General features: G+C 43.4%; 1 protein-coding gene across 4 annotated transcripts; it reads right to left on the bottom strand.

Moving 5' to 3' along the window:
* Positions 1-1,954: 1,954 nt before the first annotated feature.
* Positions 1,955-25,373, bottom strand: GXYLT2 (glucoside xylosyltransferase 2). 4 transcript variants are annotated; one of them, XM_079317362.1, is made up of 8 exons: positions 24,786-25,373; positions 24,102-24,267; positions 15,503-15,692; positions 15,167-15,298; positions 9,216-9,467; positions 8,136-8,259; positions 5,726-5,898; positions 1,955-5,106 (listed from the first exon to the last, which is right to left on the bottom strand). In XM_079317362.1, the coding sequence occupies exons 3-8, from the start codon at positions 15,641-15,643 to the stop codon at positions 4,924-4,926; spliced, it is 1,005 nt and encodes a 334-aa protein (XP_079173488.1). In that variant the 5' UTR covers positions 15,644-15,692; positions 24,102-24,267; positions 24,786-25,373; the 3' UTR covers positions 1,955-4,923. The 4 variants fall into 4 exon arrangements, with proteins under 4 accessions (XP_079173488.1, XP_079173489.1, XP_079173490.1 ...); XM_079317363.1 differs by having other exon boundaries at positions 25,303-25,325; XM_079317364.1 differs by lacking the exons at positions 24,102-24,267; positions 24,786-25,373 and adding an exon at positions 22,772-23,433.
* Between the last annotated feature and the right edge of the window lie 351 nt (positions 25,374-25,724).

Here is a 25,724-nt window from a genome sequence, read left to right as displayed (position 1 = left end):
TAGGTCTTCAGAAAATATTGTATGTCGATACACATCAAAGGGTTTACAAAAGGAGCGCAGAGATTTTGTTTGGTTTGTTTAAATTTATAGCTGCAGAAACCTAAATATGGTACAATAACTTGACACTAAAAATCACTGATCTCTGAATCATCCACAGAAAGCAAGCTGGTTTTTTTTTTCTTTGAAGTATATCACGGCCACCTCGAGACAAATTATGTTTATCCTCTGAGAAAATGACTAAAAATCAATTGTGCTTTTAAAAAACCTGGAAGACTTAGGAGTATAGAAAGATGAGAACAGCTCACACAGTGCCTTAAAAAAAGAGGCTGAAAAGAGAAAAATGATATTTGTGCAACTTGTTTCTTTTGAAAGATTACCCACAGGAGATAGAAAACAACCAAGGAACAGTCAGATGTGACTGAGAAACATTCCAGGCTTTACCTGGCTCAGCCACTGACCCCATGGGCTTGTCTCCTATTAATCCTCAGTGTGAGGAACCCTGGTGTCCTTTGGAAATGCTGAGCAAAATGGGAAGATCTCTTTTTGAAGGTGTGAACCCTGAGAAGGCACCTGTCATGCACAGCTCTAACCCTCACAGGAGGGAATTAACATTTTCAGGAGAGTCAGGAAAAGATGCTTCTATAATAACAGGTATTTAAAATAAAGAGCCATGTCATTTCTGTGTCATTATTTCAGGATTAATTACCAAACTGTACTTACACACTTTTGGGCTATACTGTAGTTTTCAACAAAGTAACAGCAACAACTGAGGTGCATCTATAGAAATGTAAAAGTGAAATCAAAATATTTTGCCTCAAAAGAAAACATTAACAAAATGCTTTGTTCATCTTCAATGCTGATTCTCATTTTGGTGTTTTGTCTCCATTTTCATTTCAAAGGAACTGTTGACAGTTTGGTTTTTATTCTGATCCAGAATGAAAGCAAAATTTCCCAACGTTGCTGTGTCTTTTGAAGCTCAGATAACAATTCCTTATCTCATCCCAGCAGGAGGTGCAGGCTGATCCCAGCACAGACAAGCACTTGTCCCAAGAGCAGTGGGGGAATGTTCCATCCTCTGCAAGGATGATCCTGGTGACTGTCCCATCCCATCTCACCTCACCTCTGGAGGGATGCTCACAATTTCCTACCATCCTACTTTATTCTACCTGATGGAGAGGAGAAAAGGATTCTCTGATGGTTGACAAAGTGTCAATATTTATTTTTTTCAGTTCATTGTATTTATTCCCAGCTTGGGAAATCTCCCCACAGCAATCCTGGCTGGGGCCACGTTTGCAAGTGAAAAACCTTGGCTCACCAAGCAGTGTGAGTGTTTAAAACACCCCCCACACCCACAGCCTGCCCAGAACCCCCACACAGGCTGGTGTTTTACAGCTGTACCCTTCCATGTCAATTAGAGTTTTATTTGATTTTGAATTCAGGGAGCTGAGGCTGAGCCCAGCACATCACCCAGCTGGGAACAGTGTCAGCACCAGGATTTGGCTGAGCAGACAGCCCAGGAGCTTCTGTCACACAGAGATGTCACAAGCAAGGACAGCAGTGGCCATACAAAAATGTCAAAAAAATGTATACAAGGAGGAAGGGGAAATAATGCTAAATTACCTCCAAGGAGTGAAACATAGTGGAGAAGCAGTAAAGAGTAAAAGATACAACTCCAGTTTGCTTTGAGAGAAGGTTCTGATCTATGCTCACTGTAACACAACTGGAGCTGCAGCATGACACACGAGCACTTTGTGGGAAGTTAAATGTATTTGTCTCTTTAAATCCAATATCAGACTCTTTCACTACAGTAAAACTGTAAAAGAGGAACATTTATCTGTGTTCCCTGCTGTCAAACCCTGTATACACACACTGTAAAATCACACCTGCAAAACTCTATCCCAACCAGACCAGCACAAAATCTTGTATTTAAAAGAAACCTAGCAAATCACAGAGCTTGCTTAAAATTTCATTTATTTGTATTGCAAGCCAAAGGATCATTCTCAACCCAGAAATGCACTGCTCAGCCTCCTTGGGAGCTGTAACAATCAGTGCACTTGTCAAAGAAAAATCCACAAGTGACAGAGAAAACAGACATTTTTTTACACACATACTCGTGCTGTGCACACACACACACTGAGCAGTTTCCAGTTTCCCCTGTAAGCAAAATGCTGGTGAGCTCTATCCATTATACCACTGGAAATAACTAAAACACGGGAGAGGAAGGGGAAATGAGGACATAAGTCTTTGAAAGTATTTACACATCCCATTATTAAGATAAATGAAGGCTAATTAACATAGAATTAACCACAAGTATGAAATACAAAATGAATTAAAACTGGTTTCTAAGTAAGATGAATATTACAATCAACTACTGTTAAAACTAAAATATAACAAGGTTTTGGAAGCTGTAGTGAAATATAAATTAATAATTCTAACAACAACAAAAAACAAAGTTATATAATTGTTTTAGAACACTTTGGAGAGCTCAAATTATTGGTTTTTTCCTCAGAAAAAGCCCAGCAGGGGGGAACCTCCCCCATTCTTCCTGCCAGCTGATATTACATTAACAAGAGCCTTCATGTTAAAGCAAATACTTCATATATTTAATAGCTGTTGAGAACACAACTCAGTTCTTCCTAAAGAAAATGTAGCACCTCCTGTGAACATAAAAAGCACTGCTTTAATCTCTAATCAGTTCATGTGCAATAATGCCTTTGTTTGGAATGAATTCCACTCCTTCATTTGAATGTGCCTGTAGTTGCAGGGCTCTGCTGAATCACAGCTTACACAACCACAGCTCCAGAACTCCAGAGCCTCAGCACTGGGGCTGCAACTGTCTGGGCAGCAAGACTTTGCTCTGCAGCCTTCTGTGGCTTGGAGACACCATGGAAATCTGGAATTCATCCTGCCCAGCATGCAGTTTCACCAGCCTTGTTAAACCTGCATCAGCTTTACCCTGATACTTGAAAATAAAGACAAAAAGCAAGATAATACTTTATACAAGCTCTTAGAATTGCTGGCCTAAAGGTTTACCTGTGTTGCATTATTTTAAACTTTTTTTTTTTTTTTTTTTTAATCAGCAGCTTTACCTTCTTTTCTCTGCCTTCTGATTCCAAAATTTTCAATGCTCATTTGGGTTACATTTCAAACTTCTCTCAGTAGGTACAAGTGTACTCTTGTTTAAACTGGCAATTGAAACCTCAGCTGAAACAGAAAATCCTAAGGCATGTTGGAAAGGCATCTCTGCTCAAGTTTAAATGAGTTTCTGGGTCCCAGGCTTTCAGTCACAACAGTAGAACTGCCTCTGCCCTTCACATATCAATTGACACTGAGGTGGTTAACACTGTGAGATAAGGGCTGCAGTCAGAGCACATTGTTTAATCAAACTGGGATCTGCAGCAGAGGTGCAAACAAGGTTTCTGTTCCTGTCATGCTGTGAGGTCTGGCAGTTCTGCTGTCCCTTACCCCAAGCCCCTGTCCCACTCAGCTGCCTGCAGCCCTGCTCTCTGCTGGGCTGTGTCACAGACACCCACACTCCAGGCTCTGGGAAAAGCTTGCTGGAACTCCATCCTGTGCACAGGCTTTATCTGGCAGCCTGGGATAGCACCAAGGTCATGTTTTCCCTCCTCCCAGGAACTGCCACACACAGACAGAGAAATGTGTGAGATAAAAAGAGACTCCTGCAGTCTGTTTTCTTGTGAAACCTGCATTAGTCCTGACTCGATGGAGGAGAACACCCAAAACTGCAATTCATCAGAAATCCTATTTCCACTTTGGGCACATATCCTTTCCCTCATCCACAGTCCCCAAGCATTTGTCTCAAACATATGTATGATACATGGACAGGATATCCCACCTGTGCCAGTTTTCCTTTCATTAGGGGAAGGTTTCATTATCTCACCCTGCTCACCCCACTCCTACTTTGCCTGTCAGATACAAAAATGAGCAGTTTCAAGTAATGGCTGATGTTTTCTGCTCAACAGACTTGAAAAGTAACATCATTTTCTCTGCTGCTTCCTTGAAGCACTCCTACACACACCCCTGGGGCTCACACCCAGAAAATGCCCTCTGGGAGTCTGCTCTTGGATCCCTGCTCTGTAGGAGTGTCCTCACTTCCAGTTCCCCAGGGAATAGTCCCAAGCACCTTTCAGCTATGCAATTTAAATAAGCTCTTTGTGCATATCACGAGATGATCATCATACTTGGGAAATTTAGCTAAATTAAGTATTCTAAATAAACATCAAAGCCATTTTGTATCTTCTTCCACTTTGAGGCTATTCATTTTGATCCCAGCATAAAGATCTCAACTTCCCCCTCCCTGGAAATGCTCAAGGCCAGGCTGGACAGGGCTGCAGTACCCTGGTCCAGTGGAAGGTGTCCTTGGCCATGGCAAGATATCCATGATGGTCCCTTCCATTCCAGAATTCTGTGGTTCTGTGATGCCAGAAATGGAAGTGCCAGACAGAAATACATTTCCATGAAGGAGAGGGGAGTCAGGGGCAGCACTGGCCATCTCCCAAGGCAGGGATGGAAAACTGTCTGGCAGTGGAATACTGCTGTTACTGTGCAGGAAATAGCACTTGAAGTGGAAAATGGATCAACAGTACCTGGGTTTGTGCTCCTCACTGACAACAGTCTTGGACTGTGCCTAATGCAATTCACATTACCAAGCCAGAGAATGTATTCTTCAGCTCTAAGGGACTGGGGAGGCAGGCCACAACTGTACCCCACAAAGAAAGGATTCTCGTGATGTTCTCAGCAACCATCTGAGTAGGCTTCTAGGATTTCCTGCTTTTTGTAATTTCAAGGGTTATTAGAAAAAGAAATGTTTTAATTCTGAGTTTCAGTAAAAGAGTTCATATTCCTCATTTACATCCTTCATGAAATGAAGTATAAAACTTAAAAGTAAGAAGAGAGCTACAGTTAGTATCTGTGGTTGGCCCCCAAGTACACAATGACACGATTTTCATACACCTTCTTCATAGTTTTCTCAATTTGCTTCAAAAATACTTGTGGAATTCTCCCACATAAAGTGTGCACTGTATCCAGAAACTTCGACTGCAGAGGGTAGTACAAGGACTGGAAGAGATTGTCTTCAAATGGAAACTAAGGAAAAGAAAGACAAAAAAAAATTAGTTTTCACTAGTTGTGAAAGGGCATTTTATAAATTCCTGTAAGAGAAATCCTTCCACAGGTAGGGAATGCCTTGCCCCTCACCTGCTGAGTGTCACCAACCCCACCACTTCACACCCTGCCTGCCTGAGAGTGTGCATTGACAGGAATTTATTAATGTAAGGATACTGTAAGGAAACAGGAGTTTTGGCAAGCAGAGCTGTACACACACAACATCCCAAGTGGACACAGGCACCTGTGCCAGTGAACAACCTTCTGCCCTCCATGTGCCTGGAGGCTTGAGTGCTCAGGGAGGACAAGCTTTCCCTGGGAATTTATGGACCAGCAGGAGAAACTCCACTCCAGCATCATTTTTCTGCCTTCAGTATTTACAGAAAAGCAATTTATCAGTCTTTTTGATTACTATAATATGAAAGAGAAATCTTTAAACCACCTCAAATGCACGACTGGCCAAAGCAACCACGATCATTCGCACCTGGGTGGGTTTTCTACAAACACAGCTCTGCTGGCAGAGCAACCTGAATGAAGCAGGAAACTGCTGTGAAACCCAGAGCCTGGGAGAGCAGGAGGGCTCTGTGGGGACAGCACTTACATCCCTGATCACCTCGTAGAGGGCTCTGAAGGTGGGCTGCTTGTGGTCGTGGTAGACGCCCCTGTTTCCGTGCAGGATGGAGACGCCCTCGTCCTCCGCCCCCCTGCAGTTGCTGCCGTACATGCAGTGGTCAGGCCTGTAGTTCCACTGGCAGGGGAACACGTACAGACACTCTGCCCACGCCAGCAGGGCACAGGGAAGGAGAAGAGACATGTCAGACAAGAGTTACAACAAATTTAACCAGACTAGGATTGATGATTGGGGAATATTCAGGTACATCTTTTGCAAGTATCCCCGACAGAGACACTTCCTTCTGTCGTGGGTGACTGCACTCCTCAGGTGAACAGACAGGGCAACACCAAATTTGGGACTTAACACAACCCAAGGGAGCCTTTTAGAAAGCTGAAGTGGAAGAATCAAACCAGAGAGCACACAGCAGGTGGCACTGTCCAGCACCCTCTGCCATAGGAAGGAGTTTCTGGAGTGAAGCACACACAGCAGTGAGGATTACGAAAAACCCAGACTCCTCCTGGAGCCAGCATGGGAAAACTTGCAAAGTACATCCAGTGTTTGTTGCTGAAGCTGTCATAGAGGCCATGACAATTTGTTACACAGCAGAGCATAAGGGGTGGTGTATTTTATCCACAGCTCTCCAAAGAGTCATCATCCATTAATTTCACAGGTCTAGGTTATTTAGAGATGAGCCTAATTTCTCAAAAGGGCTCATAACTCCCTTCCTCCTGGTGATTTTTTTAAAACTCTGTGCACACAGTGCTTGCAATCTGCTTGTCATAAATCACTGCAGTCCCTGCAACCTTTCTGCCTCAGCCCTGGGGAACAATGAATCATGGCTGGTGCCAGCAGGGCATGCAGAAGCACTAAAGATTGAATTCTTCCCTTGGCCTTTCCCAGCTTCTTGGGAAGCCTGCAGCTGGTCCCATGTGCTTCTTGAAAAGCTAGAGAAACTTTCTGAACTTTTCCTTCCTTAAGGTGTCTTCAGCAGAGTTCTCCAGAAAGGGAGAGCATTCTTTGGAGATGGGCAAAGGGAGCAGCTCCTCAGGCTGGGGGAACAGAGTTCTCTGTGGTTTTAACTCACATCTATAAAAAGGCACCTGCAGCAGTCTTGGCCAATTCCCTCCCCAGGCAGCCTCAATAACCCACAGCTTAAGACTCCAGAAAGTCCAGTTTTCTGTGTTAATTGTATCCAGTTCTTTTGATTTCTTTTCTTGAGCAGTCTGGTATTATGCAATTCATAAAAAATTCTTTACCAGTTCTGAGGAAAGGACAGACTGTGGTGCAGAGGAGTCCCCACATGTAGCTTTGATAGAGACTACTCATCTCAATATTGAAGTGTTTTTGCAATCTTAGTTTTTTCCTGCACACTTCAGTGAACAGCTGGTGTCTGACTTCACAGCTAATCTGACTCCATCTCTTTGTTTCTCCAGCAGACCATACACCCATAACATTCGTTTCTTCTTGAAAATTAATTCCCACTCTATTTTTCTCTAGGACTGGGGGTAATAATACATGGTATACAGGGACACTGATGGGTTACATCTGTCTGAAGGAAACAGATGTTTGCTTTTTGATTTGCTTCTCCTCACTCCAGCAGTTTGCCTGGATTTGGGTATATCCAATTACTACCCTGTGACACCTTAGAGAAAAAGGGAGCAGAATAAATAAAGATAATTCCAAATTTGATTCATTCTTAAGATCACTTGAGGTGACAAGGTCACACAGGAAACCAGGAGAAGAAGTAGGGATGGTTACTCAACATTAGTTGGAAGCATGAAATAAGGCTCTCAGCTTCTCTGGGAAGTGTGTGCTGTGCTCCAGTGTTTAAATCCCTGCATTTCTCACCAGCAGGACATGGATGACACCATCCTGGTGCCTGCTGAGTCCAGGCCACTTGGCTCAGAAGATGACTTAGATATTACCATGGCTGTGTCCACTTTCTCTCTATATTAGCTTTGTTACTTTTTTGCCTAAGTCATATGAATTTTGGGGCTGAAAATGGGGCTTAGCTTTGCAGAAAGTGTGGCACTTTCACATTCAGATAAATATCTGAAACAAAAACATCTTTGCAGCTACACTCTGGTCCAGTGACACCCTGCAGCACACACAGACATGAACTTCACCCCTTCACTTCATCATTAATTTTATACCTCATTATTTTCTCAGATCTCCAGAAAGCAGATTTACATATTCAATGGAACCAAGTCCAAGCCCCATCACCTGCAGCAATGCCAGAAACACTTGCACAGGTTAGAAATCCTTTGAGGATGCAGTTACACAATAACTCCATACCAGAGTATTTATGCATACTATTAATAAAAAACAGCAGTTAAAATATCAAGCTCAAGATATTTTCTCAATGCAGATAATGACAACACTGAGAATCTTTCCTTACCTGGGTTAAAGTAAAAAATGATATTTAGCAAATCCTGGTCTCCCCATGTGATGTAATTTTTGTACTTTTGGTACAATGGATATAACATTTCCTCCCAAGTCAAGCCACCTGGTATCAAGCTGTTCTGCAGGGCAGGAAAACAGAAGCAGAGGGTTAATATCATGAGCAGTGCTGTGGTACCTGGCTCAGAGTGGGCACACAAAAATCCCTTAAGTTCTGCTAAGCCATGTTGGACACACAGGTAAAAAATGAAGAACTGACAGGAAATGTGTGACCTGGACAGGGCTGTAACAGCAAAACTCACAGTGTTTATCTAAACAGGAAAACAAGTCTCATGGGCCCAGCTCTGATGTCAGCTCCTGCTATTCACAATCTTCCTATTCCAAGTAACAGGAGGAAAAAAAGTGAAAAATGTAGGGACAAGGTGAAAACCTTGTATAGGTATAAAAGCAAGGAAAATTACAGAGTAAAGATCACCTTCCTAGGAATTATGGTAGTAAGAGCAATATTTGGGTTTTTTTTCCCTCAACTGTTCCTCTAACAATGAGGGAAACCCCTGGCCTTGCCTGAAGAACCACTTGGGGCAAGCAAAGTTTTAGTGATTACAGAATATGTGTTCAACAACACAGATCTGTTGTGAAAATGTTCCCTTCTCACTTACACCAGTTCACAGTCACTTATCTGCAGCAGGATGCAAAAGTCTATTCACAACAGATGCAAAAATCACCAATTTCTCTGAGTATTCACATCAAACTTTCCAACTTTAAAAAGAATACAGTGACTGCACTGAAGATCCTTGAGCTTGTTCTTTCATGTATCTTTTCAGGGAAATGTAAGAAGTTGGGGAAGCCATTTTTAGCACTGCTACCAGACTGCTTCAGCTGCACGTTCTCACTGCTCTAGCCTTGAGGAAGCTGCATTATTTCAATAATCACATTCACAATAGATTTTGGCATCCAATTATACATCTGTATTTCTCTGATCCTCTACATTACGAACTTTATCCAATTTCACATTGAGCTTCCCAAGATGTGAAAAACAGCCATCCTGAGCTGCTGCAGCAGCTGCAATTGCTCTCACCTTGAAGTGAGTGCTGCGGATCCGTGTCAAATTCATCAGCATCACCCCGGAGTTGAGGCCGGTGGAGCCGTAAAAGGGGTGACGGGCAAAGCGGCTGTACCAGCCAATCTTGGGGATCTCGTGCTCGGGGGCCATGGCAGCCAGCTGGGTGGAGTTGAACTCCCTCAGGAGCTGCCAGATGTCATCCATGGGCCTCAGGAACAGCACATCAGTGTCCACGTAAAGCAGGGAATCCACATCCTTTAAAATCACCTGTGGGTTCGCGCAGCGGGGTGAGAAACGGATCACAGAGACAGCAAACACAAAGATTATTGGCAAAAGCACTTTTGCTTTAAACTGGTAATTTGGGAGAGGTTATTGATTTATCAGCTAAATGTAATTACACAGAGGAACAGTTATCAGATTATTGGCTTGTTGTTTGCTGTGGGGTTTTTTTGAACTGCACAATAAAACAGCTACCAAAGCACTGGGGCTGCGTTAACCTTCTTATGAAGCAGCAATTCACTGAGATCCCAACAGTATCTGCAAGGACTACTTAGTAGCTGTTCAGAGATGCAATGTAAATAATATGTATTTACAGAGCTCTTTTCAAGATCTTAACTGGTGAAGCATACAGTGTTCTCCACAGGCAGAAAGGGTAACCCAGGAGACCAGAATATTTAGACTTACCTTCATATATAATTAATGTATACAACTGTTTCAGATTAATTAAGACAACCCCATTGATCACCAATATATGTGCATCCCCCTGAAGAATAAATTTTGGCTGTTAAACAGAAATGTCACAGTGAAGCACACCAGGTTGTATTCTGAGCTCTGTTACCAGATTCTGTATGAGGAATAACCACAGCAAAGCTGGGCAGGTCAGGAGGGTGGAAACCACAAATTAGAGCCAGGATATTTCAGCAGTTCCTGCTGCCCATGTTCCCCCTTGTGGCTGCCCAAATCCTTACACACTCCTCCATTAATATCCACGGTGGGACAAATGATCTGGTGCTTCAAGTCTTTGTAAAATAATAAAGATCATTACCTACAGCTGACCATCAGTTCCAACTGCATTTTTGTTGCTTTCCTTCATTATTTGCTAAAACTGTCCAAAACTTCCTGAGGGACTGAAATTTTCTTACTTTGGTCTAGCAAAAAACTCTATCTACTTCTCTCTCTTTGAAAAGCAAATCCAAAAGGCTTTGGATTTTCACCATGTGGAACACAATAATCACTCTCTCATCCACCTGTAATGACATTAATGACAAACTCTCCTATTTATGCAGGTTACAAGAAATTCGACCAAAGAAATTGGGTTTTACATAAATTCTGAAGTATTTTGACTGAGGATTACCTGTGAAATAGAGTGAACAACATTAGGATTTTCAACAAGTGGGTGAAAAATATCACCTCTAAGCATGCTCAACAGGAATCCACTAAGATGCCAAATCCGTGAGTAAAGACTTAAATGAGATTTTTTCACCTGACTGAACACTTTGGGATTCAGGCTGACATTTAGTCAAGTTTAACAAATCCCTGACCTGTATTTCTGACAGGATAACTACATGTTCTTCCTACAGAACAGGGCAAGCAGGAGAAGGAACTGTCTCTGCATTTTAAACAGAAGTTATACTTAAAACAAATTCTAAGTCAACACATTCAACACAATGCAGATCTCTCTTATGGATGGAAGATTATAGCAATACAGCATTTTCCCACAAAAAAACCCACAAACCAGCACGTGGAGTTATCAATAAATAAATGACAAAAATAGTCCCATAATACACTAAGAGTTCAGAGTAAATATTTGCAGATATAAAGTATCCTCAAACCCAATACTAAAAAACCAAACCAATAAAAATATAGCTACTGTAAGAGTAAATCAATAGAAAAAAGAAAGTCTGAAAGGAAGAAAGATTTTCAGTTTAAGGATATCCTGGGTATTGTGTATTAATTATTCTGCAGCACCAAGGAGCCCTGATTCATAGGGACCTGCTATATGAAGTCACATAAAATCAAAAGACATTAAAAAAGAAAAATAACCCCCAAATTTAGTCTGAGACAGGAGGTAACACTGGAATACAAGCAGAGCAGAAGTTATTAGACTTTGCCTGTGAATCCACAGCACACTGCAGACCATGTAGGATTTTTGTCTAAGGGGGCAAGTTGAGTCATTTTCCAGCAGGAAAAACAAGTTCAGGGGGAAATTTAACAGGGGCCTACAGACCTTCCTCATCCTTCCCAAGCACAAATGACAGTGGTCACTGCTGGCCACTGCTTCTTCCAGCAGAAAAACATTATTTCAGCAACTTTCAATACACAAATAATTTGCATCTGTGGAAATCTATGGACTGCAATAATTTTCCTACAGATTCAAGTAGGTATTTCAGTTCTTTGTGCAGTGCCCACCAGCACACCCAACCCCACCTTGTATTCCTCCTCTCAGGATTCACATGCTCTCCTTTCTGCTGGTTAAGAGATTCTCCCCTCTTCTGCATCCCAGTGTTACCCTGCAGTAACACCCAGCTGGCTAAAAAAAGAGCTGTGCTACCTCCTTTAAGCCCTTCCCACTTTCACAAGTTGAGTGCTAAGACTCCTTGAAAAGCTGCAGATGTCAGTTTGAATTGCTCACATCTCTCCTGGCTGTGCTTTGGGTAGGGGGGGGATTCAATTTCACCAAGTGCAGCTGCAGAGTTTCTCACAGAGCAGGAACCTGCAGTGCAGGTTCAAAGTGACACGCAGTGACCTGGAGCAGGAGCTTTGCCAGGCTGTGTCTGCAGGTCTGAGCTCACACCAACCATGCAGACACACCTGGGATTTTGGAAAGGGATGGCCAGAAACACAACTGCCTCTGCTTGTCTTCCCCTTGCTCTGCAGGCACTTACAGCTTAAAAGTGTGATTTTTTTTTTTTTTTCAGCTATATAGAACATTCTTGGTAAATCTGTCAAAAAGTTCTGCACAGAACTGGCTATATTTAGCCTGGCACTTCACTTAAATACTCAATTATCTGTAATTTGATTTCACAACTTCTGTCTCCATAGATTCTCCCTGTGTTAGCAAGGTTAGCAAGGAATAACACACTTCTGAATAAACACATGCTGGTGTACTGTGAAGCTGGGCTACCTAAGGGTTGTGAGGGCTCATGTGGCACCTTAGCACAGCTTTATCCAAAATTAGGAACAAATCACTAAGCTTGATGCTAGAGTTACATTACCACAAAGTTGAGTTACTAAACCTCATTGTAGTAAGAGATTAACTCAAGTTACAGCAGAGGCTTTTGTCTAGATAAGGCCCTGGCATCTATTTCCCACTGGGCTGGATACTTGAGCATCCCTCAAGAGGAAAGCTGTAACACAGGGATATTGCTAATCTATCTTAAAAGCTCTTAAGTAGATTAAGTGTTTTGAGAAGGGCTCTAAATGTTCATCCAAAAATCATCCAAAAATCCCTTAAGCATTTCAGGATACTTGAGCAGATTGTTTTGGCAGCTCCAGAAGAGCAGCACAGAGACAGCTGCAGCCAGCCCTGAGGGACCAACATCCCAGGGACCACAGGATGCTCCTCACCTGCTGTCTTAACACCCATGTCAGGAGCACAAACCAGTTCCCAGGGACTGCTGAGAGCACTGCCCTCCTAGTTTAATGTTAAAGTTTCATTCTATGCTTAAAAAAATATCTACATCTTCCTCTCTGTGTCTCTGTAAATGCCCTGGATGGTTTTATTGCAGCAGAGTGCAACAAGAGATTGACTTGTGAGATTATTACACAGAGGCTCCATCTCCATCCCCTGCATCCAAGTGGCAAATGTGATCAGATGTCTCAGAATGTCTCTGAAAAATGCAGGGATGCTGTACAGTCTTCCTTAATATTTTAGCATCCTGGGTAGAGTCAACAAGTTGGGAATGTGCACTTCAACCTGTTGCCCAGAACAGAACAGCTCAGTACTGTAAAATGCAGGGTCACATCCCACAGCTCTACTTTCATCACCAGGTAAAACCACTGAAAGGTTTTACCCAATTTTCCCTGAGCACATTCCTCAGACCCTCCTGTCCACTTTCACAGGCCTGCTGGTGCTGCAGAGGAGATTTCTTTGGCAGGAGAGGCACTTGTGAATCAAAGACTCACATTCCACTCGGGCTTAGCATTATCAGGAGCAAGACAATTTGCACAACTGAGAGCTAAACAGCTGATAACTACTGCTCTCCTGGGGTCCTCCCTAAATCCTGGCACATTTCATGCTGCTGCAAGGAAAAATGCTCAGAACAGGGAAGGATAAAAAAAAAACCCTGATATTTTGCTGTTATTTATTAAAAATAAAAGTCAAACTAGTTCTCTAAACAGTAAAACTTGGAACCCTCTGCTTCCACTATGTGCTGACAGTTTAAGTGGGATATCAGAACCCAGTTATCAAATACCAAAAAAACCAAAATAATGGCTGGAATTACCCATAAACAACCCAAGGCTGTGTCAGCCTGTGAACTCGAGCACCAAACCTTGAGGGTCCCACAGGACATTTGCCACCTCAGCTTTTACTACAGCTTGTTTATTATACCCACATCAACTCCCTGTCAGCTGCAACTCCTCTTGGACAGCCCCTCCTACACAAAGCCATAAACCCCAGCCTGACCACACACAGCATTTTGCAACTGCCCCTGGAGAAACAAACATCTACAGTCCAAGCTGCCTCTCATTCTGCTAACACAGCGTGCAACAGTCTAATATTCCTTAAAAGAAGTAACTGGAGAACTTCAGCAATGTGAGTGACAGAAAGGGACCAGTAAAAGCACTGCCCAGCCTGAAAGAATCAGCATGAATGTATAACTCTTTTCTGTCATCAAAACAGCGAAGAGAAATAAAAGTTAAGTAATTCCTAGTTAGTCTCTCAAAATGGCAGAAAGTATCACAGAAGAACAGAGATTTCAGTTCACCCAGGACACCATGACACTGTATGGAACAAGCTAAGGCTTCAGGATTATTTTCCAGGTGCTACAAATATTTACTCAGGGGAGAAAGGATCCCTGCTGCAGTTGGAGTTTCTTCCAGCCCATCTGGCCTTTGTGCTGTTGATAGCCCACCCCTAAATGGCAGACCAGCAGAACTGCTGACAGCACATATTTTCTCACATATGTAGTCACAGGCTACATATCTGGACATGCAGCTGTCTCCTGATTGCTTCCATCTGAAAGGGGAAAGATTTCTTTGTGTCCCCCCCACTTCTCCTAAGACAGTGATGAAGAAATCTGGATCATGTGAACAGCTTGTCACTTCACTGGAGTCACCCCAATCAATAGCAGCCCATGAGATATTTTTGATAGATGTTCTCAGTTCCACAGAAATTGCTTTATGCAAAAATTCTTTCAACTTCTGATAAGCAAAACTGCTATCAACACTTCCCTTCTCTCCAAGTTATTGTTGTATACTCACTGAGTATAATACAACTTTTCAGTGAATTTGAGAAGTCCAGATACACCAAGCTCCTGCATGAAATCCAACTTCAAACACACTGGGAATTAGTACCTTAAGGGCAATTCTGACAGTCTTGGAAAAAAGAAGTAAAACTCAAGGAAAAGGGAATGCTGAGAGCATCAGTTTAAGGGCTAACATACAGAAAGGAAGATGGTGGGTAAAGGGGGCATGTTGCAAAGAATGTTATTTACTGAAGGCACACAGCATCTACCCAAAAGATCTGCCCTGAGAGAACTCTCAAGACTCTCTCTGGAGTCTGGAGAGCCCAAGAGGCTCATGGAACTGGAGACAAATCAGAAACACACATCCTTTGTTAGCCAGGAAAAAGCCAGGCTGGATTTCTGAGTTGTTTTTTTACAGTGTCTTAAAGCACGGACTAAAATTATCTTTGAGCAGATGTTTCAGCCTGAAAATGGTTTTAATATTATACCAGCAAAGCTTCCTTTCTGTGGAATTAAGCTTTTCCTGAAGCAACCCACTCAGAAATCCAGGTGTCTTACCGGGAGAAACAGGCGCTGGGCAGCACATGGTTTGAATAACTTTTTCCATTCCTGAGCATTTCCTACTGAGAAGGTTATTGGGTAAATGTTGGACTCAAACTTCTTGGTATATGAGGAAGGCCACTCCTTTAACTGAAAGACATGGTGGGAGGAAATCAGACACCACACATTATAGAGCTTTTGTAAAAAAAAAAATTCATTCATAAGGAATTCATAACTGTGTGCAGTAAACACCGTGCTCAGCTGCCACTTGTTGATGTCAATATATTTTTTCTCAGAGATGTACAACTTGTAACTAATCGCTTTATTTATTTACCAAATGACAAAGAAACTCACCTTCTTCTCAAATTCAGGCTTAAGGGAATCCTCAGCAAAGATGTGGAAGCAGAGCCTGCTGCTGCTGAAGAGAACTGCTGACTTCAGCATGATCAGAGTCTCCTCCAGCCGGTCCCCACATGCCACCACTGCCAGGTGCATGCACTGCAAGGATGAGGGCTCCTTTGGATGCTTCTGCTCTCCAGGCTTCCTGAAAATTCAGGGATGGGCACATAAAAATTACTGAGGTAGACATGAAGAGAATCCCTCATTAACAGACATCAGGGTTTGTTGTTTTTTCCTTCATCATTTTGCAGAGATCAGGATGGTTTTTTTTTCCTGGTTAGATATTTACAGAATAAGCAAATAGCATGGTAATTTCTGTCCATGATGCAGATCAATAGTGTTACAATTACAGCATAAAGAAAAAGGCTATTTTCTGTTATTACTACATTTCTGGGTTTGCAAGAATCACTGCACTACAGACACAGATGAAGGCAATTTCACAGCACCTCAAACCAGACACCACTTTGCTCTGTGCAAATGACAGCTCCTTCCCCAGCCCCGAGGTCACCAAGCCAAAACAGAATTGTAACTCCCCAGCCAACTTTCTAACACAATGCAGAACACACAACTGCATCCAGCAACTTCATTTCCAAGCCCATAATAGCTAGACTGGAAGAAGACATCCACACTTTAAAAAAACCCCATTCCATCCATAAATTGTTCAAACAGTTAATTAATTTTGCTATTAAAGATGCATGCCTTAATCCTGGCCTGAAGGTACTGGCAGAGTTTCAAAGGACTGCTCTCCATTTCACCCCATGGAATCAATGAGATTTTGCTAAAACAGAGATTTTTGAAAACAAATATAGTCACATATCCCAGATGAATCAGACTATATTCTAAGGGCCAAACTATGGGATTTTCACTCAGCACCCACCTGTGGGGGCTTTAAATACATTTCATCCCAATACAGGGAACATAGTAAGAGGCATAATGAAGCTTCCTGCTAGCCTGAAAAATCAGCTTCTCCTGGGGAGCTGAAGACCTTTTGAAAACACTCCTTTGGTTCTGTGTTTAGTGTGGAGGTAAAAATTGCATCCTCCAGGAATGTTGCACCATGGTGTATCCACATTCCAACACAGATGGCCCTTAGCCTCCATCACACGGGATGGACTGACCAAGCAACTAAATCCCAGGCACAGTAATCACTCCTGGAGAGTTCAAAAGGCAAATCACAGATCACTGCCTGCTCTGGACATCAATCCCTGCTCAGCACACACAATTACACATGCACAATTAATCACTGGAGTTAATGCTACAAACAGAAGTTCTAAATAAAGTGAAAAATGACAGCTTTAAGCTATTATTATTTTTTCCAGACATTGAAGTGCTGCTCTGTGTCACAGCAGCATTCCACCCTTCAGAGTAACCCACCTCTGTGTAAAGGAACACCAGGCACTGGCACTTCACTTACTATACAAAGCAACATGTTTCATCAAGGGTTTTACATCTTCTCCTTTTGTCTTAATTACCCCCACTTTCATCAACAATGAAATATTACATCTATGTGAAGTAGTATTTACTTTCCAACCTATTAGTGGAAAAAAATCACTGAGTTATTGACATGAATTATTAGCTGCTCACACAGATCCCCTTTTCCCCCTTCTCCCTATCTGTGTAATGCTTCCCCTTAATTGAGTCTTTAAATCAAGCCATGCACAGGCTGGGAGCTGCTTTGATGTAGTTTCTGGCAATGGAATTTACTGGGAGAGGGGCTAAACCCTGCACTTTGATTGCAACATTTCAAAACCCCACACCAAAGCCCTCAGCTTTCCTGGCAATTTAAGCCACGATGAGCTCTGCATTATGCAGCTGGTTTGCAGTGAAAAAATCCAGTACATGTAGACAACACTTCCAAAAGACAGTCTCAGCAGAAGCAATCCTTGGTAAAAGCAGAATGCCTGGAAAGCCAATGGGAATAGGGATAACAACAGACATCCAACACAGACACCATGGAAGAGAAAGCTGAGCCTTGGAGGTGAGGAATTTCCAACAGTGCAGGAGTTCAAGAGCTTGGTGTGGCCTGAATTGGAATAAAAATCCCTGAAAAATGAGCTATTTGAACTCCATCAGTCACAGTCTGGGGCATTGAGGGCAATAACCAGTGAGAGAAGCAGTAGTGAGGTACAGAAGAACTTTGGGACACAACATTTTGCATCTTCTTCATAAGTACGTAAAGAAACTTAGAGGATAGTGAAAACAAAGATGAGCTGCAATGGGAATTAAAACAGTGCCCCAGCAGGATGCATTTGACTGCAATTTTAACTTAGCCTTTAAAAAATAACAATTATCCAGAAGCCTGAGAAGGGGCAGGTGTAGAAGAGGCAAAGTCAAAAAACAATATCCCAGCTTCCCTTCCCTGCACATGCATGCACCTCATGCAGGGCAAGGAGAATGGAAGGAGAATGTTCCCAGTGAGGATCAGCAGCTGGATGAAAGCACATCCCCTAAAGATGTGCAGGACACAGCCAAGTTGTCCCACCTGTAAAATGAGAACAGCTGTTACAGCTCTAAGAATTTTGTACCTCAAGAGACTCCCAAGACATTAAAAAGCCCATAGATCCACAGAGTAATGCAATTATCATCATTAACCAATTCTTCCTACCATTTACATCCATTCCTTTATAGTTCAACTTGTCTGTTATGAGCAGTCTGTAGTTGGGTTTTATAACCTAAATTAAATGTTTAAACACACTGAAAGCAATGCAGAGACCTGGGCCCTAACATTTCATGCGTTTGACAAGAACAAATACACAAACTAAGATTAAGCACTCCAGAAAGCATCACAAAATACTTGCAGAACACATCCCCATGGAGTGGCTGAAGACTGAACTCAATCAGATGAAGCACAATAAAATGTTTACAGCAAAGACCTTCCAACAATACAGAGCAATTCCCATCCATTTGCTCACTGGTGTTTTATTTACTGAATACATTTTTTTCAGAAAGCCACTGACACAGCAGGAGCAGCCTGAGTGCTCCAGCACAACAGTGTGCATTCCTAGGTCTTAAAGTTTAGATTACATGTAATTTTCTTATTAGTCACAGCCAAAGTGTCTCAAACTTAATTAACTCAAAACCTGTCTAAATCAATCCAAATCCATTCAAAATAATGTGTTCCCACCTCATTTCAGAGCCTGCTAATCTATTCAAGCCTTCAAATTTATTCCTGAAAGATAATGCATGCAGATGCTTCCAAAACACAATACAGTTGTTAATTTTTGAAACCTTCTTCCCATTATGATCTCATTTACTTTTGCAGCACAAACAAGGGTAGATTTAGGCACAGTATCAAAACTGGTGATTCACTGAACAGGCTCCTTCCCTGACAGCCACCCCTGCCCAAGTCAACATCCCAACAACAGCTCCAGATGTGAAACACATTTTCTTGCACACTTTGAAATACAAATGTTTTTAAATCAACCTTTCTCACTTTGCAGCAGTTGCACAAAACCAACTGTACCTGCTGTCAATCCAAAAATGGCTGAAGTTTCAACCTTCTCCTACCACTCAGAGGAATGGAAAAAAGCCACTTAAAACCAGAATGTGTGTTTCTCTATCCTTTTACAAAGTGGGTTCTATATGAAACAAGTATGAAATACTTAGGGTTTAACATGTTATTAGCAAACTCAAGCCAAACTTGCATGTGTGCACACAGGCTGCACAGAAAGAAAAGTATCTTGACAGGTTTCCATGCAAGGGATGTTTAGCATTGAAAAAGTTACTTTCAGGGAACTAAATGTGCTGGCAAAGGTTCATTTCCCCAGCCTTGCCATGCTGGTTTAAGAGAGAGTGTGGTCACATCTGCCCTTCAAATGTAAAATTATCCTCCTTCTTTTCGATACTTTGCAAACATGGGTTTGGCAAGTAAATGTAAAACAATCCTCCTTCCCTTTGATACTTTGCACACATGGGTTTGGCAAGTAGTTAAAATTCTTTATATAAAGAGGCATAGGATTTTTACCAAAGGCATAAGATTGCTACTTCTAACAGGAATGAGCAGTAAAACCCCACAAAAAAAAAAAATCAAGTTTTCAAAGCTTACCAGAAACTTACCAAGATATGTCAGCATTATCTAATGACCAAAGCAGGATACATGAATGTCACAAATGAAATTAGTGAAACACCAGCCAGCTAATGGCATGTGCCTACATTAACCTTTATGTATAGCTTATGTTTAAAGAATTCTGGACTTCTTAAAATTTAGAACTTGATGTCTGATAGTATGTGACTAGAGAAAGCAATATTACAAATCCCAGTCAAAGTACAATTCATCTTCCCTGCAAGATGCTGTTTCTCACAAAGCCAACACAAATCCTAATTAACATCTTGGTTTCTGAGCTGAGCCCAAAACTTGCATCTTCTGACAAAACAACTTGACAAAACTGAATTTAAATGTTTTACATTCACACAGAGACAACTTCACTAAAGTTCTGTTAATCAATTCTGCAGTCTCATATAAGCATATACACTGTGATCACCTCACAATTTCTTACACAGTCCCAATCAGATTTGTTATTATCCTGAATGAATCACTTAGATAAGGTTGGATCTCTCACATGAAATAAAAGTAAAATCTCTCACACGAAATAAAAAATGCCTTTGCTCATAAGGAGGAACTAAAATGATAATAATGGCCCATTTCTTACAATCCAAATTTAAGCTCCTTTCACTGCTTTCAGTTTAGCTTGAATCAGGCTCTTTAAGCCCAGCAGATCCCTGATGCCTTTCCAACCAGGCAAGCATCACCTCCACGTGAACCACTTATATCACAGCCTCCCAACAAAAATTATTTTTTTACAGATACCCTCACCTGAATAAATTTTAGTTGTGACTAACATAACACAGAATCTTTCAGTAAATGGCTGAACAGGACCCACAGAACTGTGCTTCTCAGTCATACAAACTCCTGCTGGGGCCAGTGGTGCAGGATGACAAGGGAAAAAACAACCACCTAGCCCCACAAGCAAAATTCTGAAGAAAATCCACACTTTGAATACCAAATCCCTCCTTTTTTTCTTGCTGTTGTGTTGCAGACCTTGTAAAAAGGACTTGCAAAGTCAACAAATAATCAAGAAGTTAGATAATGTCAAATTGTGAAACATGAAGATGCCACTGAAAAGCTCATTAAGTGGAATGGTTGTTTACACTCGCTGGCAGCTCCATACTTTCCGAGCTCCCTCCTTCAGTGTTCTTCTTGATTTCCATGATAATCACAGAGATATGCCTTAAAGAAAAATGACTTCAGGAGGTACAGTTGCTAGTGGAAATAATCCTGCTTTAATACCAGCATTTGAATTCTGTCCATGGCCCACTCTCAGCCCCAGAAAACATCTCCTGCATTCAGTGGGGTAACAATGCTGGGGAGAAACCAACTGCTTTAATAAGTTAAGGAATAAGAGCTCAAAAAACAGGAATAGTTTTTCATTCAGAACATCTCTGTGAAATCATGAATCAGAGACACAAAGACATACCAAGTTAATTAGATATATGAGGTCACACTGACCATAATATAATTGGAATGCAGAGGGGAAAACAAGCCCTCCACCCACTGAAAGCTGCCCTTTCTCAACTAATTAGTTTTTTAAAAAATACCCTGCCTGTAAGGCGCTGGGAGAGGAAACACCAAGACTTAAAACACCTTTAAAGTTCTGCTAAATGAATCTACATATAAAAAAACATTCAAAACAAAAAAAAAGCTCCAAAGCTTAAAATCTGCCAGTGCCTCTGCAGTCCGGAATCCAGGGTCACCCCACGGCAATTGACGAGCCGCCCTCGCTTTTCCCTGGAAATCCGCAAAGCGCAGCTCCCGAGGTGACAGCAGCCCCGCATTCCAGCCAGCACCACACTGCCCACGTCAGCCCCGCAAACAAGGCCAGAAATCACGGAAAACTCGCTATTTCACCAGCTGCTCCCGCAGAGGAGGGAACCCCCCCGCCCGGGCACAGCGAAAACCTTTCCTGGCATCTCTGCCAACTACGCTGCCAGAGGAAACACGCAGGGAAAAGTTTGTACTTGCGGAGCTCAGCAGTTTGCACTGGGGTCTTTCACCATCGCCCAAGAGCGGGGGAAGAACATCTGGAGAGAGCAGCGCCGGGCACACCGGCACCAAAGCGACCCCCGAGGGCAGAGCCGGGCACACCGGCACCAAAGGGACCCCCGAGGGCAGAGCCGGGCACACCGGCACCAAAGCGACCCCCGAGGGCAGAGCCGGGCACATCGGCACCAAAGGGACCCCCGAGGGCAGAGCCGGGCACACCGGCACCAAAGCGACCCCGGAGGGCAGAGCCGGGCACACCGGCACCAAAGGGACCCCCGAGGGCAGAGCCGGGCCGGGCACAGGGGATCCCCGGGGGCAGAGCCGGGCCGGGCACACGGGATCCCCGGGGGCAGAGCCGGGCCGGGCACACGGGATCCCCGGGGGCAGAGCCGGGCCGGGCATACGGCATCCCCGGGGGCAGGAGCCGGGCCGGGCACACGGGATCCCCGGGGGCAGAGCCGGGCCGGGCACACGGGATCCCCGGGGGCAGAGCCGGGCGGTGCAGCCGCCCCCGTTACCTGGCGCTGGCGCTGCTGCCGCCCGCGGGGCTCCTCCTCGGGGGGCTCCGGCCGAGGCGCGGCGGGCGGCGGGCGGGCGCGGAGGGCGCGGGCGGCGGGGCCGCGCTGCCCGCCAGCAGATAGAGCAGCAGCAGCACTGCCAGGCACAGCAGCGCCGCCGCCACCTTGCAGGGCCGCCGCATGGCCGGGTCAGCACGGCCGCATGGCCGGGAGCGCCCCGCGGCACGGCCGGGCCAGCAGCGCCGCACGGCCGCGTCCCGCCGGCCGCATCGCCGCAGCCCGGCCCGAGCGGGGACGTGGCCGCACAGCCCGGCCCGAGCGGGGCGGGGCGGGCCGGGCCGCGCCCACCGCACTGCCGCGAGTAGGGCCGGGCCCGGCAGCGCCCGGCACGGCGGGGATCGGGATGGGGCTCGGGATGGGGGCGAGCAGGCTCGGAGGGAGCTGTGGTTTCAGGGGTGGGCAGTGCTGCAAAGCGCCGGTGGGTACAGCGAGGTGGGTCTCGACAGCGCGGTTGCTCTGCCTGTGCTGACAGCGGAACCGACCGCCCTCCGCCCTGCAGCCCCAGGTTATCACCTGTACGCGCTCCTCATTCCATCTGCACCGAGGGCAGGGAAACGATCGAGTGCGATACTTGTAAAACTGCGGAGGAACAAGGAGCTCACTCACCTGTGGGTGGCTTTGTCCCCGTGTGACCCATCGTAGCCAGTCTGCTGCGGAACGTCCGCAGAAATCACAACATCGAATTTCACAGAAGTGAAATTTCCTCCTTGGGGTCATGATCTTGAAATGTACAGAATGACAGAAATACAAGGAATCTTGCTGGCCCGTGGAGCTGGAATACAAGCTGTGCAAAGAATGGAGACACCAAGGTTGGAAAGGTGAGAGAAGGGAAAGTGGAGCCTCGCAAGTTTAATATTGGAGGAGCCTCATGTGTCCTTCATAGAGCCACTGCAGCGACACTGGCATTCCCTTGGCAGTGGAACTCTACAGTTTGTCCATTTTATACTGCTCACACCACATGCCTTCACCAGTGGGATCTCAAAATGTACTTTGCCTTAGCATCAGCCCAAATGCAATGAACAACTACTGTTTCAAGAGTTTCATCCAACTCGGATTGTGGCCAGATGTGAAAATGTAAATGACTTCATGCTAAGAGAAAACAGCAATACTAAATGAGAAACTGCAGAAAAGCCACAATGCATAAACATATGCTCTTTCCCAAGAACGTATGCACTATAATAAAACCCTACCAAACTTCATACTTTTTTACTCTATAATGAAAAAGAGTACCAGTGGCAACCTGCTGAAATCCTCCAGCTGTTCAAATGTGTGATTTTTGTATCATCAATACAATCACTTTCTTCTCTAGACGTGTCAATTAAGCCCTTTTAGTAATTTAGGTTTGGATTACCATTTCCAAGGTTGTCAAATTTACTTGTTATTATTAGAGATGTAGAGCAAATTATGCTTATCAGTTTCAAAGCTTCATGTTTCTATTTCTCAAGCAAGCAGCAAGTTGTCCTAATTACTTGCCCAAAACATTGTAGATAATGCATTTTAATTCTTCTGTGCTCCATTAAATATATACCAGCCAAATTCCCTTCATCAGAAAGATGCACTAAAAGATGTAGTCTTTTGTACATTTCCAGATAAAACTTTTTCATAAAAGTTCTAAAAAATTCAGTATGCATTTTACAGAAGAAAGCAATATACATTGCTTAGAGATGCTACTTCATCCTCTGCTTGGATGGAAAAGCAGAATGGTTGATGCACCACTTTCTTCACTAAAATCAATATATAAATAGTTGTTTTACAAGGAAAGTATTAGCACAAAAAAAAAAAAAAAAAAAAAAAGAAAGAAAGAAAAGGCTGGGAGTTCTTAGGCTCTAAAAAAGTAATTCTGAGGCAGTCTTGGAAAGTAACAGTTAGACAAGAATAAATTCTTAAATGAAACTTCTTTATCTTTCATAGGCTTGTCCTGCAAATCTGAACTTACCCAGAGAAAATGGTGCCTACTGATTCATAATCCAGCTTCCTGTCCAATAGAATTATTACAGATTACTTTGTAAGGTCCAAAAGTTAATTAGTGCTGAAGTTCTCTGGAAATGCATCAAAAGTTTCTGAGGACATGACTGAGGCCTTGGTCCAAAACAAATCAGCATCTGAAATTAGATATTATTAACTTCTTAAAATGAAAAAAAAGCTTTTTATATGCCATGCATTTTCAATTTCTGCACATGTAAAACTGGGACACGAGGAAGTTTAGGCTGAATATTAAAACCATCCATCAATTTCAAATCAGTAGGGAGAACTATCTATTATGAAGCAAATTATTTAATTGTTGTGCAGTACTTGAATTGCTGGCTCAGTTTGCAAGAGTAAAGAAATTTTCTCAAAAGATGTCATATTCAGTAAATTTCCAGCCTGGAGTATTGTTTATGTACTTTTGTTTTTTTTAAGAAAACTTTATTAGGAGAGGTTACAGAATTATGCTTTTTCCCTCCAGTAAAAATATTTGAATGCAATTCAGACGGGGCAGTAAGAGGAAGACAGTCAGCAGTATTTTAAAATGCAGAGAAAAATCTAGAACCAGAATACCTCTCATGGGCCAAACACAGAAATAAATGGAATAATTGTATGTTAGGTAATATATTTAATATACTGCAGCTTTTAAACCAACTTTTCTGCTCTTGGATCTTCTTTTTCTCCTTCGCACTGCATTTGTTTTGGTCCATCAGGATCCGTCCCCTGTTCATCCTGTCAAGATTTGCATTAATCCAGCAGCTTAAAGAGTTTTATGTAATTGGGAATTCCTCCTCTGCCAGTGCTCGTGGGGTAACTATTCTGTTTACTCATCTTCTACCTTATCTGCAGCAAGGGAAAAGACAGATGGGTGTAAACAGAGGAGAAAAGCACATTGCTTCACTGGAATTAGTACTGGATTAACCAGTGCTTTCACAGAAAAGAAACAAACCATCTCCCCAACACACTCGGTTTCCATTTCCACACTTCTTTATGAAAAGCAGCTGCTGAAATTAAATATGCTCAGTCTGTGCAAGATGCTTTATGCCATTTGTCCAGATGACAGATTGATTTTCACCCTCCACGGCCCAGCTTTACACAGTCACACTGCCCACCCCTACTGACTGTCAACCACCCGCTTTCCAACAACCCGTGCAAACACCAGGAAACTTCACCGAATTTACGGGCAGCGAGAATTTATAGCGGATGCTTCAATCGCCGCATGTTTCACACAGAGGAGTGGAGTTATAAACACGGAGAAGAGGAGCAGAGTTACAAACAGGGAGAGGAGGGACAGAGTTACAAACACGGAGAGGAGCGGAGTTATAAACACGGAGAAGAGGGGCAGAGTTACAAACAGGGAGAGGCGCGGCACAGTTATAAACACGGAGAAAAGGGCCAGAGTTACAAACACGGAGAGGAGAGCACAGTTGCAAACACGGAGAGGAGCGGCACAGTTACAAACGGGGAGAGGAGGAGCAGAGTTACAAACGGAGAGGCGCGGCACAGTTATAAACACGGAGAGGAGGGGCACAGTTACAAACACGGAGAGGAGCGGAGTTATAAACAAACACGGAGAGGAGCGGCACAGTTACAA

The sequence above is a fragment of the Erithacus rubecula genome (genome assembly GCF_903797595.1).
Source record: "Erithacus rubecula genome assembly, chromosome: 13".
In the NCBI taxonomy this organism is placed as follows: Eukaryota; Metazoa; Chordata; class Aves; order Passeriformes; family Muscicapidae; genus Erithacus; species Erithacus rubecula.
Note: the sequence above shows the minus strand (reverse complement) of the source record. Positions and strands in the feature narration are given on the sequence as shown.

Excerpts from the sequence above, each read along its gene's own strand:
- GXYLT2 (XM_079317361.1), bottom strand. The coding sequence starts at position 22,287 with ATGCGGCGGCCCTGCAAGGTGGCGGCGGCGCTGCTGTGCCTGGCAGTG. Across the intron at positions 9,468-15,166 it reads CCCAGCGCCTGTTTCTCCCG|GTGATTTTAAAGGATGTGGA; the intron begins GTAAGACACCTG and ends GCGAACCCACAG. Across the intron at positions 5,107-5,725 it reads TCTACGAGGTGATCAGGGAT|TTTCCATTTGAAGACAATCT; the intron begins GTAAGTGCTGTC and ends TCTTTTCCTTAG.